This window comes from Cimex lectularius, unplaced genomic scaffold (genome assembly GCF_000648675.2).
Source record: "Cimex lectularius strain Harlan isolate CLEC.00 unplaced genomic scaffold, Clec_2.1 scaffold78, whole genome shotgun sequence".
Taxonomy (NCBI): domain Eukaryota; kingdom Metazoa; phylum Arthropoda; class Insecta; order Hemiptera; family Cimicidae; genus Cimex; species Cimex lectularius.
The window spans coordinates 1,216,458-1,237,598 of NW_019392658.1; the positions used below are offsets into that span (position 1 = coordinate 1,216,458).

At 36.6% G+C, this 21,141-nt stretch overlaps 1 protein-coding gene across 2 annotated transcripts in view; it reads right to left on the reverse strand.

Annotated features, from left to right (window-relative positions):
- Positions 1–9,002: 9,002 nt before the first annotated feature.
- The window catches only part of LOC106663273 (zinc finger protein 423 homolog), a 150,466-nt gene continuing 138,327 nt past the window's right edge, over positions 9,003–21,141 (reverse strand). For both annotated transcript variants that reach the window (XM_024224808.1, XM_014387976.2), the window contains 14 exons: positions 17,853–18,058; positions 17,459–17,601; positions 16,535–16,742; positions 16,333–16,477; positions 15,595–16,022; positions 15,164–15,535; positions 14,914–15,069; positions 14,164–14,337; positions 13,786–14,100; positions 12,280–12,417; positions 12,020–12,196; positions 11,528–11,938; positions 11,132–11,464; positions 9,003–9,426 (listed from right to left, as the gene is read on the reverse strand). In XM_024224808.1, coding sequence (XP_024080576.1) covers positions 9,106–9,426; positions 11,132–11,464; positions 11,528–11,938; positions 12,020–12,196; positions 12,280–12,417; positions 13,786–14,100; positions 14,164–14,337; positions 14,914–15,069; positions 15,164–15,535; positions 15,595–16,022; positions 16,333–16,477; positions 16,535–16,742; positions 17,459–17,601; positions 17,853–18,058 — 3,527 coding nt within the window. In that variant the 3' untranslated portion in view covers positions 9,003–9,105. The remainder of the gene's footprint in view (positions 9,427–11,131; positions 11,465–11,527; positions 11,939–12,019; positions 12,197–12,279; positions 12,418–13,785; positions 14,101–14,163; positions 14,338–14,913; positions 15,070–15,163; positions 15,536–15,594; positions 16,023–16,332; positions 16,478–16,534; positions 16,743–17,458; positions 17,602–17,852; positions 18,059–21,141) is intronic.

Consider the following 21,141-nt stretch of genomic DNA (forward strand, 5'->3'; position numbering starts at 1 on the left):
GTTCAAACAAACAAAAATTAATAGTTTTTTGGTACAATATTTACCGTTTTCTGCTTTGGTTTATTTACCATCCACCATCTCCTTTTCTTACTTTTTTTAAATTACTTTTTAGCCACTGCACAAAACAGTAACCTGAGCTGGAGCAATAACTAAATAATAACTCTAGCATAACATTAAGGTATGTTAGAGAAAGGGTTTGGTTAGGTTAGGGAAAGGGTTTGGTTAGGCTTGGGACAGGTTAGGAAGCGTTACGGTTAGAATAAAAGTTAGGTTAGTAAAAGGNGTTAGGCTTGGGACAGGTTAGGAAGGGTTAGGGTTAGAATAAAAGTTAGGTTAGTAAAAGGGTTTGGTAACGTTAAGGAAAGGGTTTGAGCTAATTAGGTTAAGTTACATAGGATTGTGATAAGAATTAATGTTGGACTATGGAAAGGGTTTGAGACAGGTTAGATTACATACCCATGATTCAATGTTTTTCCGCCCAGCAGAGAAAATATGCGAAGTGCAAGTTTTTTAAAATATTACGTTACATTGTTGTCCCTCACGATTTGAGGACTCACACGACACTTGGCACATATGTATTCGCTGTTTTCGCAACGACTAGGAGGTCATAAAAACCTCGCATGTGTGTATAGAACGCACGCTATTTGGCGAATGGCAAGATGAGCATCTCGAGACTTGGCAAATATTCGGCGATAATCGGCATTTGGCGAATACCGCATGTCTGAAGCCACCTTAAAGCCTATTGACATAGACTAAAGACCTAAACACCCAGCTTTCCAAAGGTTGTAATAACTTTTAATTTGGACAAAATCCAGAGGTGTTATGAATTTTGAAGTGACCACTGGAAATCAGAGAAAAAAAATTGCCTCCGGCAATAATGCAACAGAAAAATGTATACATGTATAAATCATTTCTAAAGTTCGTATTTAAGTCTTTAAATGGTACAAGGAACTAAAATAACTTTAGTTATGTTAACCTTTATATAACTAATCTATAATACGATCCTCCATATTATTCTCTTATCCTGCACAAAAATATTGACTAGTATTTAATATCTTTGAAATACATGCACAACAAAACCAAGAAACTAAATTTTTAAATTACTTAATAAAAAGTACTTATTGTTAGTTTGCTTAAAATATATTCTTCTCGGCTCGTAGGTACATTTGGCAGTTAGGGGCCGGTTAAGTAGCGTTAGAATTAAGGTTATGTTAGAGAAAGCATTTAGGGCAGGTTGGGAACTTAGGGAAAGGGGGACAGATTAGGTGAGATTACGTAGAGTTAGAGTTATAATTAAGTTTAGGTTAGTTTAGAGAAAGGGTTAGGGACATGTTAGGTATGGTTAGGGCAGAATAGGGATAGGGTTAGGACCGTTAGGTTAGGTTAGGAAAAGGTTTGGGACAGGTTAGGTTTAGAATTAAGGTTATGTTAGAGAAAGGGTTTGGTTAGGTTAGGGAAAGGGTTTCGTTAGGCTTGGGACAGGTTAGGAAGGGTTAGGGTTAGAATAAAAGTTAGGTTAGTAAAAGGGTTTGGTCACGTTAAGGAAATGGTTTGAGCTAGTTAGGTTAAGTTAGTTAGGATTGATTGATAAGAATTAATGTTAGACTATGGAACGGATTTGGGACAGGTTAGGTTATATACCCATGATTCAATCCGTCCAGCAGAGAAAATATGTGAATCGCAAATTTTTTTAAAATATTACGTCCAATTAAACCTCGACATAAGTACATACAAAAATAAGAATATAACACAGTAATACCTTTAATGAAAATGAGCATTATTAGCATTTTAAGTAGAGCTAAGGTTACTCCGACATGAAACGTAACGTTATGAAAAACTCAGTGAAAAAAGCCTTTATAGNAGGACGTGATATCTTTCAAAATCGATAAAAAGCGAAATTACTCTGAAATGGTTGAGAATCGGACCATGGACAATATGAACTTTTTTGTTCATTTTAGGGTGAAGAATCTACTGGAGAAGTTTGTAGCACGAGTAGCAATTCACCCTGTATATATATATATATATATATATATATATTATCAGTTTGAAAATGTATACTTTGGAGGTTTTATGTGAATATTAATTGAAAATTAGTACCTGAATACAAAGGTAAATAGAAATATTTTTTAACACGTCTTTTTCATGAAATAGATTTATATTTCCAAAAAATGAATGAAATTGATCTTGGGCGAAATGATTTCGCTGTCACAAATTCGATAACAGTTTTATGTGAAAGTCTGTGTTTTTATTTGGCGATCGCCAATTCTGGCGAAATCCAGGTATAAAACAGCGATGAACGGATAAGTGTACAAACTGGGAGACAGTGAAACATCGAGGCTCGACAGCCCCATCAGGTGAGACATTTCTATCTGCCTGTCAAACTCTCCAGGCTTTGAGTTCATATTTTGGGAGAGGTGCCAATGTGATTTCAACGCGAAGGAAAGGTGGAAGGCGCTGCGCAGGGACCTTCCCGATTCCGTCCGTCTCCACTTTGCTATGGGAATTTTCAAAGGGAGGTAAAATAACAAATAAATTTTATCCGTTATGTTTTATTTACTCAGGATATATTTTCAACTCGTCGTTATTCTCGCGTGTATCAGCAGATAGGTTGATTCGTCGGAGGAAAAAAACGATAAAGGGAATTATGAACGGTAAGTGACAAAAGCCCGGTTCGAGATCCATTGACCTTTAATCAATTCATTTTACGTGGGAAACGAACTCTCGTCCTTCTCGGGAAAATTAGTCGTCATCATATAAAACGATTATCATTGCATTCGGCCGTTTGACTCGAATTTCCGTAAAATTGGTAACGATTGTGTGATTAAACAAAAAACTGTTTTTTAGTTATTGGTACTAGATAGAAAGATATTCGAAAAGTGTCAGAGCGTTCTTGCCTCTGGGATCAAGGAGCCAAAAATATTTAAGCAATTTTTTAAAATTCTAGTTTTCTGCCTTTGTTGTGCACGTATTTCAAGGTGATTATATATCGCATTAAATGAGATTATTTATTTAAAAAGTTTCAAGAACCTAAAGATAAAGATTAAAAGCATATATTTCTGGAAAAGTAAGAAATTCGGATTACTGAAAAATTGAAAAAAAAGAGGGTGTACAAAAAACTCAACACAATTTAGTTTTATTAACTTTTTTTATTGCTTCTTCCTCTTTTCAATCATGTTTTAGCAGTGAGTATATTCATAGATTATACTTAGCAGAAGAAAAATGTACTGATCTAATATTTTATTTTTTAAAAGTGAAGGTAGGTGAGAAATTCACTAAACAAAAAAAAATCTAAAAAATTCATTATAGTCTAAGCTGGTTTCACTCTCTTTCACTCTTTCTCTTTCTCTCTCTCTCTTTTTTCTCTAACTCATTCACTCACACTCTCTCGCACTCACTCACACTCACTCATTCACTCACTCATTCTCCCCCCTCTCTATCTAACTCACGCACACACTATAATTCACACAATCGCTTGCTCGCTCACTCATTCACTCACTCACTCTCTCTCTCTCTCTCTCTCTCTCTCTCTCTCTCCCTCCCTCTTTAACTCACGCACACACTCTAACTCACAAAATCGCTTGCTCGCTCGCTCACTCATTCACTCATTCTCTCTCTCTCTCTCTTCTCTATCTCTCTCTTCTCTCTCTCTCTCTCTCTCTCTCTCTCTCTCTCTCTCTCTCTCTCCCTCTCTAACTCACTCGCTCACTAACTTGCTCCCTCACTTTCTTGCTCACTCTTTCTCTCACTCTCACTCACTCTCATTCATTCACTATTTCTCTCTCCCTCTAACTTACTCACACTCACTCTATCTTACTCATTCCCTATATAACTCACTCACTCATTATCTCACTCATTCACTCCCCCCCCTCTCTCTTTAACTCACGCACACACTCTAACTCACAAAATCGCTCGCTCGCTCACACTCACTCTCTCTATTTCACTCATTCACTCACTCTCTCTCTCTCTCTCTCTGTCTCTCTCTATCTCTTCTCTCTCTCTCTCTCTCTCTCTCTCTCTCTCTCTCTCTCCCTCTCTAACTCACTCGCTCACTAACTTGCTCCCTCACTTTCTTGCTCACTCTTTCTCTCACTCTCACTCACTCTCATTCATTCACTATTTCTCTCTCCCTCTAATTTACTCACACTCACTCTATCTTACATCACTTGCTGACTAAATCATTCGCTCAATGAATCATTCACTTACTCTGTCTCACTCACTCATCTCTCTCTCTCTAACTCACTCGCTCACTAACTTGCTCCCTCACTTTCTTGCTCACTCTTTCTCTCACTCTCTCTCACTTTCATTCATTCACTCTTTCTCTCTCCCTCTAATTTACTCACACTCACTCTATCTTACTCATTCCCTCTATAACTCACTCACTCACTCTCTTTCACTCATTCACTCGCTTACTCTCTCTCTAACTCACTCACACTCACTCATTCACTAACTCTCTCACTAACTCACTATCTTTCACTCATTCACTCACTCACTCTCCCCCCTTTCTCTCTCTCTAACTCACGCACACAGTATAATTCACACAATCGCTTACTCTCTCTCTCTCTCTCTCACTCTCTCTCTCTCTCTCTCTCTCTCTCTCTCTCTCTCTCTCTCTCTCTCTCTCTCTCTCTCTCTGTCTCTGTCTCTCTCCCTCTTTAACTCACGCACACACTCTAACTCACAAAATCGCTTGCTCGCTCACTCACTCTTTCTTTCACTCGTTCACTCGCTTACTCTCTCTATAACTCACTCGCTCGCTCACTCATTCACTCACTCGTTATTATAATTGTCGGAAAGCTGAACGTCTCTACTATTAGACTTCTCGATAAAATTTTAGTTTTATGTGATTATAAATGAGATAAATAAGAATGAAATCAACAAAAATAGCCTTAAACGTTTTATTTTATATATCCGCTTTTAGTTTTTCCACGAAGGCCACATTTATGGCATGACTAATGAGTTCTAAATCCCTGCAAAATTTTGTATTGTATATTTAGATAGGTGGAGTCGTTTCAAAATAAACACTATTTGAAAAAAAATCGTAGGCATCGCTTGGAAGTTTTTGAGGTTGATTTTCTCAACAAATTGGATTCAAGGGGTTTTCAGGGTGTAAAAACAAAACTGTTTATTTATTTATTTTTTTTTTTTGTAAAAAAATATTATTTAAACATTTTTACAACGTAGATAATTCTGCGTTGATTTTGGCATATTTTCCTTTCTCCTATGTCCCTTGTTCATAACTGCTCTTTATTTCGTCTAAATTCAAAATTATTACAACTGTTCGAAAGCTTACTTGTTTTACTATTAGTCCGTGTCAACAATGTTAATATGAATATGAATGAAATCGACAAAAATCCCTCAAACGTTTTATACTACATCTCCGCTTCTAGTATTTCTGCGTAAGCTAGATTTGTTCCATTACTTGTAGTTTATAGCATTTGAAAGCCCTGCGAAGTTTCATGTAAGCCCGTTTCAAAGTTATCACTATTTCTGTGATTTTTGAAAAAATCGGAGACATCCTCGCTAGGAGAAAAATTTGGGAGAATTTTTTTTATTGTTCCAAAAATTTGTATACAGGGGTTTATCATACTTTTCCAATATTAAATGTATACAACCTTTTGCGAACAGATTGAAACTGGCCGTCAATTTTATGTTTGGTGTCTTCATTTCTGTCCTCGACGTAAAACGTGGCTAATTCGATATTTTTCCGATTTCACTGGAATAAACTACTCAGTACAAAATAAAGCATTAAACAAACACACTTTTGTTTATCCCTCGTGTGCTAGTCAGACATAAGACAGTCATTAAATCATTCTTTTAAGTGCCCCACTTAAGCAATGAACGGTAGAAGGTTTGCATCGTTTGTCTAATTGACTTTCAGAGAATAATAGGAAAAATGCACTTTAAAAACGTTTCTTTCTTAAAATTTAAAAGAAAGGAAGAATAAATAATGTTTTTCTTTGGCTTTGGGCCCCCCTTTAATAACAAAAAAGTACAAAATTTGGGACAATTTTGTCAATTTTTTTTTGTCCAGGAAATAAAGCCAGAATACTCACTTGAGGGAATGAAAAGGTAAAACTGAAGTACTTAGGCCACATAATGAGAAGACAGGTTAACCTGGACAAGAAGCTGATGTTAGGTTACGTGAAAGGCAAAAGGAAGAGGGGCTGACCAAGGGCAAAATGCATGGATTTTAGCTAACAAGAAGCATAGGAGAGGTAAAAATGAACAGAAATGAAGAGTACCGAAAACAACAGAAAATTAACGGAGTTGAATTGTAGAGACAGGAGGTAGTCAAACTTAAGTTGGAAAGGCTTGAGGCAAGGCGAATGAAGGGGAGGACTTCCAGAGGTTGTAGGAACGGGTAGGAAGGTGCTATTAAAAGCAGTGGATTTGTATGAGGGTAGTATAGAGATCAGAATTTGGTTTGTGGAGATGTATTTTAGATTTAAATGTTAACAGATTATAAGAAGAAATATATAGGAAGACGAATGGGAAGAAATTGTTTGAAGGAGCCAAGGAAGTTTTTCAGGTGGCTCTTAAGGCCTTAGCCTCATGCAAGGTGCGTATGGAATTGTACGGAACTTGGTAGAAGTCAGTGACATCCATTGATTGTCACCCTAGCATGGGTCCTTGAGCATTTGGGACAGAGACCAAACGGACATGTTGTCCAAAAAAAAGGAGCCGATATGAACTCTCTATGCCCAAACCCTACTCCAGCACCTGGCAACAAAAAAGGATACATCTAAAAATGGATTCTTAATGAGCAAAACCTGGTGAAACAAACCCCGGCATGATGTAAACAAAGAGATTCATTGAAGGGCCATCCGCAAGACTTACAAAGGAATTACTGTAAGGTAACCGCAACAGACCCAGGATTCTGGTTGGACTCCTGTCAAGGCACTGCCACCTAAGAAGACACATGCACCTGATAGGAGTACTGGCAGAAGAAAAACTGTGCAGATACTGCCAGGAAGAAGAGGATACTGCAGGACACCTTTTACATTTCGGTGAGGGTTTATGTAGGTAGCAAAATCCTACACTGAGGAGCCCCTGGCAAGGCTATTGAGATTGACTGATAGCCAGTGAGTTATACAAAATAAAGGACCACAATAAATATACTCAGGTTGAGGTGCGGAAGGCCTTGTGCCACATTCCATTTAGTGCTTTTGCTTGTTGCACTAAGGTGTAGAAGTAGATATATTGTAGTGTATGTTACACTGTGCCCTTTAAGAGCTGTTCTGTGCTTAGGGCACATCAGTAAGTCCTAGTTTATCAAGGAACTTGATTAGTAGGCCCAGTTTGAGTGATTGAATATCTTCTACAGTCACATTGTATGTCTCAAGACACTTCCTTCGGCGGGCATGTGTAGCACCACAGTTTGTTACTAGGTTGTTGGTATTTCCTCTGATTCTTTCCAGAATCTGCACTTGCCGTGTTGGGTTATGCCAATCTTCTTCAGATGCCCTTTTAGTTTGCAGGGTCCTGTTAAGAATCCTGCTAGTGATTTCCTGCTTCCTTTAATGCATTCTTATTTCTTTCCTTTCAAAGTTTCTTAGAAAGTTCGTGGATTGTGTCCATTAGTGAGTTCCACTGTTCCCTCATTTTTGTTTTATACTTCTGTCTAAGGTGCTCATTGTTTGTGGATTCCTATGCCACAAAAGGACTTAGGACCCTATCAGTGGGCTACTTGGCTTTGCATACATAATCTGTTTAGTTTAATTTTGTGATTCAGCGCCATGTTTGAGCTAAGTGTTTGGACGGTTACTTGGTTATCTAACATGATAGCTATATTGTTTTTGTAGCCTTTGTTCAAATTGAATTGAATCTCTCATTTGCATAGACTTTGGCCTGGAACATACTGGTGTATTTTCCCATGGGTCCTGAGTATTTGGTTCCAGGACCAAATAACCTGCCCCCGTACCTTCTTGTGTACCAGAGATGTAGCCATTCTTAAAGAAGGTGTTTCTCTTTCTTCCCCATTCTTTTTTGGTACCTAAGTTTAGATTGAAATTTTGATTAAACTCAAACATCCTGTTCATGTTATCTCTTGAGGCCATAAGTGTTGGATGGTCTTTCATGAAACTGTTACTATCTCTCTCTCCATTTTAGTTTTATTCCTATTGGAGGTTTCTCTGTGATAACTGTACTGTCCTCATTTTCATGTGGTGGAGGGGGATTAATCCCTGTATCTTCTCAATACCAGCTGTGGTGCACGTTCTCAGTTTCTGTGTTCTCTTCATTTTGTTCTTTGTTCTAGTTTATCAGCCCAGACTACAGCACCATATGTGAGAATAGGTCTCCCTAAACCAGTGGTTTACACCATTCAGCTGTGATTTTTAGCCCTTCTTGATTGTGACAGGGTTTCTTTGAATTTTCCCCTCGTAGTCAGGACTACATCTTCATAACCCTGACACTTAATCCCTCTGGGGTTCAGAGTTTCAAGCAATTCGTCAACTGTTAGGATCCATAGGAGAGGTGATAGTACCCCTCCTTGTGTTCATCCTTTAGTTGTGCTAGCTTTTATAGTGTCTTTTCCTATACTTGTCTCAGCTTTTTTGGTTCTTAATTGTTGGTGGTGTTAATTGTCAAACTTAGCTTTCCTTGTCCTTTCTTTCAAGCTCTCACTAAGTACTCCAGCAATTCAAATCCAAATTTAAATTCTACCTGTGACAACTTATTCATTTAAACGAACGTTTTGTTATTGAAAATTTGATTATTCCAAGCATACATTTAAAGAGTATAAAACTGGAGATTGTATTCAAAATTTTCCTCTATAAAGAATGCCCATTTATCTTGGTTAATAATTTGGAATGAAAAAGATAATTACCACAAACAATCGAAAGATCACAGAATCTTGTTTCCAAGGGTTAAAAATAATTACTAAACACAAAAATAAAGGAAGAAAAAGTAGAACAGTGTGATTGATAAATTTATTGATAAATAGCAAATAAACACTTATTAATTAGTTAACATTATAAAGTATAATAGAAAATCACAGTTTTTATGAATCACTTTTAATATTTTTATAGAACAATTAACAGCAAAGTAATTACGCTCTTCCCTGTTATGTAAATTATCTATAATTTAAAAACACACCACCAAGGTTCATTCATCTTCCCTTTTCACCATAGCTCCTTTAATTGTTTCATACTGACTCGAACAAATATTTGAATTTTCCACAGAGTCAACTTCCAATTTTATCGAGGCTCCTTCGCATTTATGCACTTCCTTTGATGAAGATTTATTCGTGTAATTACTGTTTTCATTGTGCGTTTTATCTTGGTCGAAGTTATTAGATTCGAAGGAGTGAAGCTTTTTCTTGGTGTCGTTGTAAGCCAGCTTCGCAACATCGTGCTCTTTCATCCCATCATTTTTCGGCGTTTCTGTCTGCCTTGAACTTTTATCATACTGAGATGTTTTAGGAATCTGAAATGACAAAATGATTACACATTTAGCATTAAAGAAAAAGAACATTTTGGTGTGCTAATAATTTATTCTGGAGCTCATTGGAGCAAATTTCTCTGGCCAAAAATAAAACTTGTCAGCCATTTGGATCATCCTGACATAAAGAAATATTTTGTTTTTATTTCTATGTTAAGACAGCTGTCACAAAGTGTGCGCGAATTAGTTGGCTAGCTCTATTCAAAATCTAGTCAGTACAGTTTCCTCAGTCCTTGTTTTTCGAAAAACAAAAAAGCCTTTTATTTTCTCTAGTATTACATTAGACTCTCGTTATCCATGGGAGATACTTACCAACCATCAGCGTAGATAATAACACCTCAAATTATGTAATGTATCAGGATTTTATGACATCTTTCGGAGCATTTACTATTTTTCAGAGCATTATGGGTTGAGAAATTTAGACACGGCATTAGCTGGAATGTTTGGAACCCCACCAATCAATGTCGAATATCCAAATATATTTAATGATTGTCTCGTATATCAGTTGTTTGTTGTGAAGCATCAGTTTTGAACATTTGTCTAGCAGTCGTGAGTGTTTGTAATGTCGTAGTCAGTTACTGCTTTTTTTAGTCTTGTATATGGATTTCAAGTAAGTGACAGACCCTATCGACATGAACTCTTCATCTAAATCCCAATCACTTTTTGATTATCAAAGGTGAAAGGTTAGGTTGGATGGTTTGAAGTTTTTAAAGTGGAGTGTGGTGTTATACAGGGCTGCCCACTTAGTCCTTTATTGTTTTCTTTATTCTTAGACAACCTTCCCTATTGGAATATGATATAAAAAGACACCATCATAAAATTTTTACTTTACGCGGACAATATCAAAATCCTTATGGAGTGTGTTTATACCCTGAAAAGAAATATTCAATTGCGGGAAGCTTATTCAACAATGGAACCTGACAGTAAACTTTAAAAAGTCAAAAATATTAGTATCCAGAGAGAGTGGCGGATAAAAGAGTTCTGAAAAGTGCTTCATCCAAGGGGAATGGATCAAAGTGGTCGATGAATATAAATATTTAGGTGTTGTATTTACGATCCGACTTGCGATGTTTAAAAATTTCAGGCAAAAGGCGTTTACAGCAAGATTAGACCTTAATAATACCTGGGGGACACTTATTAACCAGGATGTCATCCCCATTGAATCAAAATTTGTTGTCTAATGCTGTGGGTCGTTCCATCCTTTGTTATGGGTGTCAAGTATAGGGGGTGGTTTCAACAATATGTCACTATCGAAACAGTTCAGAGGATTTTTATACATAAACTTTTTTCACTGCCAAGCCTCCGCAGACCTGATTTTTATTTTTGCCCTAAAACATCATTTTTTGTATGTCGAAAAAACCTGCTTGCTTTCAAAAATAAGATTAACCAAAAATAAAACCTAATTAACTTATTGGATGGCTCAAAAGCCTGCCAAGCATGAACCAACAGGAATTTACACTTCAATTTTTTAGTCACCGGACACATCGCCTCTAATCGTCCTTCCTGAAGGACTCATCATCCAGCGATTTCCTGCATCTTCTATTCGATTTTCTCTTTTCCACAGTCATTGTTATTTTTTCACCTGACAAGTCTACCTATCAACTCCATGTTTTGTTTTCCCCCCGGCACTCACCATAAGCGATAGCAAATATATTATAATTTGAGCTTAAAAACATGATAAGACACTTACAAAAGTCTGAGCATGAAGTGCAGAATGATTGTCCAGTTCAGCCCTGAAGAAAAATTTTTTCATGCATTTTGGGCAATCGTACGGCCTTGCTGAAAGTCCATGCTCTAAAATATGAGATTGAAGGCCGACTGCCGTTGTGAATACTGAACTACAAATATAACAAGTGTAGTTTGAACAGCCCATGAATGTATGTTCGATTAAATGCAGCTGGAGTTGTATTGAGCCGGGGAAGACGAGCATACACAAGTTGCACTTGGTTCCAGAATTGTTGTTTTCATTTGAAAAATGAGTTTCCATATGAAGTTCATACTCTTTTTGAGATTCATATTTTTCCTGAAATTTCAAATAAAATTATATGGAATTGTACAATCTCGATTTTGAAAGTTACGTGCTTACATTGCACTTCTTGCAATTGTCGCTCTGGTCATGAACCATAAGCATATGGAGCTCCATAGCTCCATGGGTCTCAAATTTAATATTGCATTTGGAACATTTAGTGGATGTTTTATTTAATTTTTGACATGTTGTGCATATTCTGTCTTTAAGTTCTTTTTTATCACAACCCTGAAGGCACATGGAGCATGGGATCAATTCAACTTGCAGGTGGAACTTGGCATGAAGTCGGGTTTCCATTTCGCTACCTAAAGTCTGCCTGCAAATGACGCAAGCGACTGGAAGAACCAATTGTTGTTGACCTTTACTCATTGTGTTGCCAGCATTATTTGTATGCTGCATTACATGTTTAATGAAACTTTCTTCGTTATGAATCTGCGCTTTGCAATGAGTACAAACGGATCCAAAAACAACCTAAAACATCCGTTATACAATTTTCCAAGAGAATAGTTTGGCAAAAGAAAAACGATATTTTTATAGGATGAAATTACGCACCTTACAATGAGTGAGTTTGTGCTCAGCCAGAACGCTCGCAGAGTGGCACATTTCATCACAAATGTTGCATTTGTACTTATTCGAACTCATTGCGGATTGACAGTGGGCCTTCATGTGGTTTTCCAAATCTGTCCTGCTTTTGCACGTTTCTTTGCAGTATGCGCAGTGCAGGCTCAACTGTATTTTTAAAAAAATGTTACACACACAAAGACAAATTGAATAAAGAATTGGTGTATAGATTAATCAAAACTGTAACACACCTTGGAATTACTATTTGGTTTTAAGTGGTGCATCATTTGCCTATGAGACAGTAGTTCCGCTTCGGAAGAAAAGTTTTTCAACTCACAAATATCACAAGTGCCCTTAAATATGGTGCTGGATGAATTTATGTTAGGTATCTGAAATTTATGTAGTTTCAATTTTTCCTTAAAATATAAATATAGAAAAATTATAGAACTTATTTGTATTAAAAATAATAAAGAACTGAAATGGTCTACTGTTAATGATTAGAAAAACGAAGTAGCATTTGCCAGAAAAAAATAGTGACAAACTTTGAACTAATTAATTCCAGCTTTATTTCACGTCAAACAACTGGACAACAATTAGACATTTCCAATAGATAAAAACATATAAAAAATTAAAATCAGAAATTTAATGCCCTCAAAAATCTAAGTTTGAATTGTTAAGTTCCCATTATTTTCATGTAATGTACAGTAGACTCTCATACACTGAGGATATGTATGTATGCATATCACCGCAGATAACGAGAATTTTCTATCATATTTTAGATCTACTATAAGAGGCAATAGTAATTATCAGTATTAAAATTACATATAAATAGAACTAAAAAATATCTATTCTAACCTCTAATAACATATCCATAGAAAGTTACACCATGTGTGACGAACCATGGATAAAAATATCATAAAAACCAAATGGCAAACATACTGAATAACCTGTAATTTGGTCGTACCGATGGTGAAATGTAAACTTGACAAACTATGATTGGTAACGACCAAATTACAGGTTTGATGTGATGGGTGTTGACTGCATGTCGGTGAACTCATGCAGAACATGAGGGTCATTTATTGTGTCACTCATTGCACTCATTGTGATCGGGATTGTTGAACTGCTCAAATATGTTCCAACGTTGGGCCATCTTCAGTGAGGAACTGTCTGTCACTTTGTCCAAAGAAGAGTTTATATGTCAGTTGTCGCTATTATGTGTCCATCAATTATTTCCGTTATCAGTTATTATTTGTGTTGTTAGTTTTTGTTGTGTTGGTTTCAATGTTTTCTTCTCGGATCGGATAATTTTTCAATATTTAAGTGTTATTTGTTGAAAGAACTGATACCACCTCTTAACCACAATCACCCCTAGTGACAACTGACGAACGCAATAACATATAAACCCTACTTGGACAAAGTGATGGACAGTTCCTCACCGAAGATGGTGCAATGCTGAAACGAGTTTTTGTAATTCACAAACCTATCAGAGTAGCAAATCCAATAAGTGACCCAGTGCCAGTTCAGCATGAAATTACAGGTTTATCGTTCGCAGACCACACAGAGAAATTTCACAGTTAAAACACAGGAACACAAATGGATACACATAAACAAAACATTCAGAAAAACCCCGTGTTCATAAACAATGTCATCTACATATATCTATCAAAACAAAATTGAAAATACAAATGATATATTAAAAGAATTGAGTTTTTATGAAAAAAAATTGAATGGTTACTAAAAAAAAATTACAAACATACTTTGTTCAATGATGTTTTCACATTATGCAGTAATTTTCTGTGGGCTTGGAGATCACATTCTGATGTGAAATTCCCACATTCACATATATCACAGACACCATTGAAAACATTGTTATTCATCATGTAGTCTTGCCTTTTTAAAGGACTTTCATTTGTACTGTTCACGTTATTGCTGGTGATATTTCCGACTGTTCCATTCCCAATATTGTCTGTCGATACTTTCATGGAATTAGACGGGAAGTCGTTGGTCGTATTAGGCTCATATGTTAAATCGTTAGGTTTCTCGTCTGCCTCTTCGCATTTTACTGTTGACCCCTGACATTTAGAAATAAAACATTAACTGGTTCTAAAATTAACAATAATAAAAATAAAGCAAACCTTTGTGCTTGAATGATTTGTTTGCACATGTTTTTCCAACAAGTACTCAACATGAAAAGATTCATTGCAGATATTACATTGGAACTGTTTAGTGTGTATTGCCAAATGGAATTGGAAATCAACATCCGTGGCGAATGTTGCATTGCAAAAGACACACCTTAACACTCTTGGCGGCTAAAATTAACAATATTAATAAACCAAACATATTTCTTGATTGTGTTTAATTTGGATGTTTTATGGCTGGATATATAAGGTTCCACTTAGCATTAGGTTAGGTAGGGTTTGACTTAGGGCTGGATTGGGTTAGGTTAAGTTAAGTTAGGTGAGTTGGATTTTGCTCGATTGTTTTTTAATAAAAGTGTTGGACAGGGGGCTACAATAAGAAGGACAACTTCCCACAGTTGGTGTAAGGTAAAAGTCTCTCAGGAAATCTGTTGGATGGATACCGAGAACGGGTAGCAGCAGCCACCAGAAACTAACTTTGTGTTTCTGCTTGGACAATGCTTATTTTTGTCAGCCATTTTGGGCCGTAAGAAAAGGACATTTCTAAAAAAAGCTGAAACAGTCGGTTTTCCCCCATACCCTTCATAAGAGAGTGGAAAGTGCAATTTGATTAGAGATTTTAATAAAATGCAATTTTCTTGATATACGTGTTATATGGCTGTATATGACCAGAATATCTTGCTATAAAAGTAAATTACTTCTGCTAGTACTAATTAAGTTTTTCCATGCAATAGTAAAATGACTTACAGATACACTCGGCGATGAGGCTGTTGAAATAGAGGAACAATGAATTGACTTGACATGATGACTGAACTCTGTCTCGGATTGAAACGGACCTAAACTCAAGCAGACCGAACACCTAATTTTCTTCTTTTCATTGCAATGCTTCATTGCATAATGAACCTAAAAAATAATAGATGAAAACATTTGTAAACAATTTTTGATATATATTCAGTCATATCTATTATAATAGTTATATTCTGTCAATGTTAAATACCTGTATAGCTACTTTGGATTCAAACATGTCTTTGCACAATGAGCACCTGTAGAGGTGTTGAGTGTGGGTTTCAAGAAGATGTTTCTGCAACTCCTCAGATAATTTAAAAGCTTGAAAGCAAATTTGACATTCAAAATCTTCAGTTAAAGACTTGAAATGGATTTCCATGTGCTGAATCATTTCTTGAGATGAAACTATGTGTACTCCACAATAAGGGCAGACGGATGTTTGGGTGTGTCTCAACTGAGGCATTTTTAAAAATACTGACTGTTCCAAGTGAGATTTTAAATGACTTCGAAATGATTCAAAGTCTGGAAGTGCAGCATTGCATTGATTGCAAAGTAAAACGCCAGGATGGTCGTAAAGAGCTCCCTAAAAATAAAATTCAATTTTATTACAATAAGGACTTGAGTATAATCTTGATATTTTACCTGACTGGCGTTGGTGATATTGGGTGGAGTTAATGAATTGGAAGAACTCTTGAACTTTTTTGCCGAGGGCAGTTTTTCTTGCTGCTCCTTCCGATTCACACTCAAATCCGTCGGTTTTGACTGTTCGGCAGCAGAGGAAGAAAGGGTCGATGTGATGGATCGGTGAGAAATGTTAAAATGTTCCACAAGCCAAGCGTAAGATGGCAATGTGATTCCACATCTTGAACACTGGAAATCATTTTCGCAGCTCTGTCCCAATCCATGAGCAGACGTAGCGTGAATGTGCAAAGCTTGAACTGTCGGGAATGTCATTGTACACAAATGGCAGGTCATGTTTCTCGAATTGGCCGACGAAGTAGTCGAACAATTACTATTATTTAACTGGGCATGTGAGAAGATAAATGGCTGCGACCCGTTTAATATAGAACCTAAGGGAAAAAAATTATGTGTGATTTCTCCATGCAGTCTGTGGGGAGATAAAATTGCAGTTTGATTTGCCAATCCTCACTGGGTTTATCTGTCAGATACATTTCAGCATTTTGCCATCTTCAGAAGAAGGTTTCTTGACCACCCCACAGAACTCAAGAAAAATGATGTCTAACTATTTAAAATAGTTATTCTTTAAACAGCGAGATTTAATTGGACACAGACCCAGCAGAGAAGAAGGCAGACCAATTAAGTGACATAGCATGACACACATGTTGCGTCTTATGCAGTCAAAGTGTTAAAAAATCATACCATGCATGGCTTGCACATGAATCTGAAGCGCTTCCATTGAATGAAAAGAATCCTTGGTGCAATAAATGCATGCTAATCGAGGCCGAGGTGATTTATGCTTCTTAGGCGGCGATGAACCACGTCGATGCTCGTTCATAATATGTGCCTGAAACAAAGAAAAGAAATAATCTCCTGTACACAAGAAATACGAGTTTTGACGTACCGTCAAGTCATCGGGTTTGGAAAAAATCTGAGCGCATTCGAGGCACCTGTAACTACTTCCAGATGACTGAGTCTCTAAGTCCGATATCTTTTTATGGTTCTGCATGTGTGAGGTGAGAGCAGCTGCTGTATTGTAACCTCTATTGCAAATAGTACATTGGAAAGGCTTTTGATTGTCATGGGTTTTCATATGAATTTTCAAATGGTCGCTAAAAGAAAATTACAAAACGATTATAGCATTCAACATTTGTGTATTAAAATTACTTCCTTCAACATGTTCAGTGGGGACCACGGTAGCCGAGTGGTTAGCGTGAGAGACTCTCGGCTCATAGACACCACGGTCGTGGGTTCGATTCCCACCGTCGCCTCTGGCCCTTTTTTCACAATACCCCCCCCCCCAAATATGAACACACATACAAGAATTCGTCACCATGGTTAATATGCATAGATCAGTGCAGAGTTGGTGACCTGAATTTGGTCGAACCCATTGGATGGATGACCTCCATACACTGTTAGATGCATTTACCACTTTTTTACTCACGAATAATATGGATCTCGGTATGGTCTTGTTGAAAATAAAATAAATTCAATTGTTACTGTCAACCTTTCGACCTATTTTAAAGTCATAGAGCAAAACAATCTTAAAGAGGTGTACAAATTGACATAATTTTTTAATAGATTGGTTTTCAAATTGCTTTGAAGACCGACTCAGTCCCAACATTGCCATGGACTGATCTTGGCTGACCAACTGACTCACAGTTCTGATGATCCTGGAATGCAAGTCATGGCATAGGAACATGTCTAGGAATAGAAAATTTTCGCCCCTAGATGGAAATACCAGACCACACTGAACATATTAAAGTAATAATCACGTGTGAAAATTTCAGATTTAAGTAAAAATTCACAATAAATAAAGGCAACTAACCTTCTCGCAAAAGCAGCTTCGCATTGAGCACATTTGTATCTTTTATCACCTGTATGAAGTTTTAAATGACGGTCTTTACTTCTTTTGTGTTTAAAACGTCTTTTGCAAAATTCACAGACAAATGGCAAGTGTTCACTGTGGGTCTGCAACATACAGGTCATAAATGTATAAAATATTAACCTAGGTTCAATTTATAAATAAGAAAAAATATTAATATCCAATAAACGTAATTCACCTCTATTTGATTTTCACTAAAACAAAAATGAATAAAGTAACACAACACTCACGATATTCAGACAAATTGGAAAATTTCCAATTCTTCTCATAAGTAAAGAATAGTTCAAGTTAAAATAAACTATAACTACAGATTTCCAAAAAGTTCCTACTATTTTACCTGCTCATGTTTCTTAAGATAGCTGAGTCGAGGAAAAGCTTTGTCACAGAACTGACATGCGTAAGGTGTCGCATCTGTAACACCGACAGTGAAAGTAAGTTCGGAATCAGGAAGATCGGACGCAGAGTTGGGTGTTGCACATGATGAAGGGGGCGAGCTGTGTCCTTCTGAACTCCACGATGAACCCGCTTCTGTACCAAGAGCCTCTGTAAAATAAATAAAGAGTTTTAATTCAATTCACAACTGTTTTTGGTCTTTTAGAGATTTGGTGAGATCACCTATCAAAAATGTATGTACACAAATTACAGAGTGCTTCAAAAGTGACAAAGAGTGACGTAGTTCCAGCTGGACTTCTGCGCATCACAAATAACGAACGATAGGACATGAGACAAGAACAGGATGATGAATAAATTCTTGTGAAATTACTTCACAAAGAAAATGCTGATGGATTATGATGAAAATAATGCTTTTGAAAATGAAGTCCAGGATATTTTTTCCCCAGGAACCCTCCGATTAAGAACATCCTAAGCCAAAAGGGTATAGGTAAAACTGAGGAAGCCAGGATATTGGATTAAAAAATGGAAGAAGAAAAACGTAGCCAGTATGAAACCATCGGTGAAATTAGTTAAATTCAGTCAGTGCTATTTCTGTACCCAATGTAAAGACATAAAAACAACAGTAATGTTTCCAATTAATGCAATCTTGTTTTTGGGCTTTTTTTTTATTGCTGCTTTTTCGTTGATTTTATGATTTTAGCATGGCTTTTTAATGGATTCTTTCTCAGCTATGTTTTAAATTCTTAAAAGACTCCAACCATTTAAAGCACTTAATAGATATTCTAAATACTCATAAAATCATTTCTTATCACTAATTTGGCTTCCATCCTCATTATTCCACGATTCAACTTTCAGAGTTGTTGAAAATCTTCTCTGCTGTAGAGAATAAAGAGTACTGCTTGGGTGCTTCCTTGATGTAGCACAGGTTTTTGATATTGTCTGGCACTCGAAAAGGCACAATTTCAATTACAATTCTCTTACAATTTCTTTACTTTTTTTTTAAATTTCTCTTACAATTCATGTCGAAAAATGTGTTCATAATTCCTTCAACCTGATGATAAGTGTTTTTTGTTTGAAATCCAGATCGTTGTAAACAACAAATCTGCAAAAAAACCATCATTTACAAATAGTGAAACAAGCTGGCATCCCACAAGGGAGCATTCTTGGTCCCGTCATGTATATCATTTACTGCTTACCTACCTATACACCCCAATACCATCATCACCGCATACTGTAATTTTGACCTCTAAATCGAAAATCATATTCAACTACCTCCAACAACCAGGGACACGTTGAACTTATCGAAGACTGGTGCAAAAAGAGGAGGACAAAACTGAATGAAGAAAAATGTACACTTAAAAAAAAAAAAAAATTATGCTCGAGCTTGCTTTATAAACTTAAACGCTTTCTACCCACTCCATATTATCTTATACTGCTGTCCTACCATCACCACCACCTACGCCTACCACAATTTTGACTTATAACTGAAATCCTATCCAAGCTACCTTCAACATCCAAGAACACCTTGAACTTTTCCAAGACTGGTGCAGTGGAGGACGAGGCTGAATGAAGAAAAGAACGAACACAGTTTATGTTCACAGTGCAAAAACAGTCTTGCCCCCACACATCAACAAAGAGATATCGACACTATCACCTATACCTAGACAGACTGACGTAGAATCCTCACACAAGACCTACAAGACAACAGATTACCAGAAGATTTAGATGGCTAGGAAGACTTCTAGGACCGAAATCCATCTTGACCATCAGCATTAAACTATCCTAACCAAGCTACCTCCTACATTCAAGAACACCTTGAGCTCATCAAAGATTTGTGTAAAAAGTGGAGGACAAGACTGAATGAAGATAAATGTATTCTGTGCACGTTTCATTCACAAAGTCTTGCCTTCCACTGAACATCAACAATAAAGAGATACTGACTTCCATCCAAGTCAAATATGTAGGAGTATACGTAGACAGCAGCCTGACATAGAATCTCCACACAAAACAACATAAGATTTGGACAACTACCAAGTCAATTTTTGGACCAAAATTTGTCTTGACCGTCAACGCTAAACCAACTTATACAAAAGTTTACTGCGACCATTTTGGACATACGAGTTGAATTGTGGGGTTCCGACAAACCATCTAACATCTAGCACATCCAATCCTTCCAATCAAAAGTCCTCAGACAAATTGTCAAAGCTCCTTACTACATCGCTAACCTCACTATCCACAATGACCTTAACATTCCTTTTGTCAAGAATTGATCCATTCCGTCCATGTCACCTTAATGGACAATGGCCTCAAAGCCTTGTCTCTTAATCTCTTACAGTGAGCACCAGCATCGGCTTGTTTCTCTTGGTATGTCCTCCGGGTGCAGCTCTAGAATTAGTGTTAGAGCTGTGACAGTGTGAAAAAAGAAGTTTTGTAATTTATACTATATGTACAGGGTACAAATAATATAATTTAAACATCTTTGAAGTCCCTACCCATAATTTATGCTTTTATGAGCTGTTTTATATTGCAACTTGTACTAAATATATCATAAGACATCAAAAAAGTTTCTTAAATAAGATAAAAGTCTGTCTTCATTGAAAAGAAAAATCAATAAATGTTTGAAAAACTAACGAAAATATTTTTTGTTTTATAGGTTAGTGTGTTAGAATCTTGGCTTGTAGGCTCTGTGCAGGCATGGGTTCGATTCCCACTATCCTGCATTTTCTAACAAGCTCCCCTTCCTCCATATAAATCAACCAGCACAAATACCGTTTCCTGGCTAGTATGAAAACCATAAGGCCATCAAATTTTTTTAAAACGTTCTTAAATTGTGGGTGGGGATGGTAACTGAGAGGATAGCCCCCAGTGGTTGTGGGTTCGATTTCCACCATTGCATCTGTATTTTCTATCACACTCCCCTTCCTCCATATAAAACAATGTGTGGTGATTAGTGACCGTTAATCGATATTTATTTAGAAATCGTGAGATGCGGTCTGGTGTGATGTAGGTTTCAGAAAAACATTTTCTTTATCGTGCCAACGTTTCGATCTTTATTGAGATCATCTTCAGGGCCTGGGATTTACAAACATTGTTTACATTTAACAAATACATTTAGGATGTGGAAAAGTGAATTTATACAATGCAAAATATATTTTTTATATTCAATCAAAGTATTTCTACTCACTCAAAGTGTTTGTCTTCTGTGTAATTGTGCCATTCTTGCGTGTCGTGTT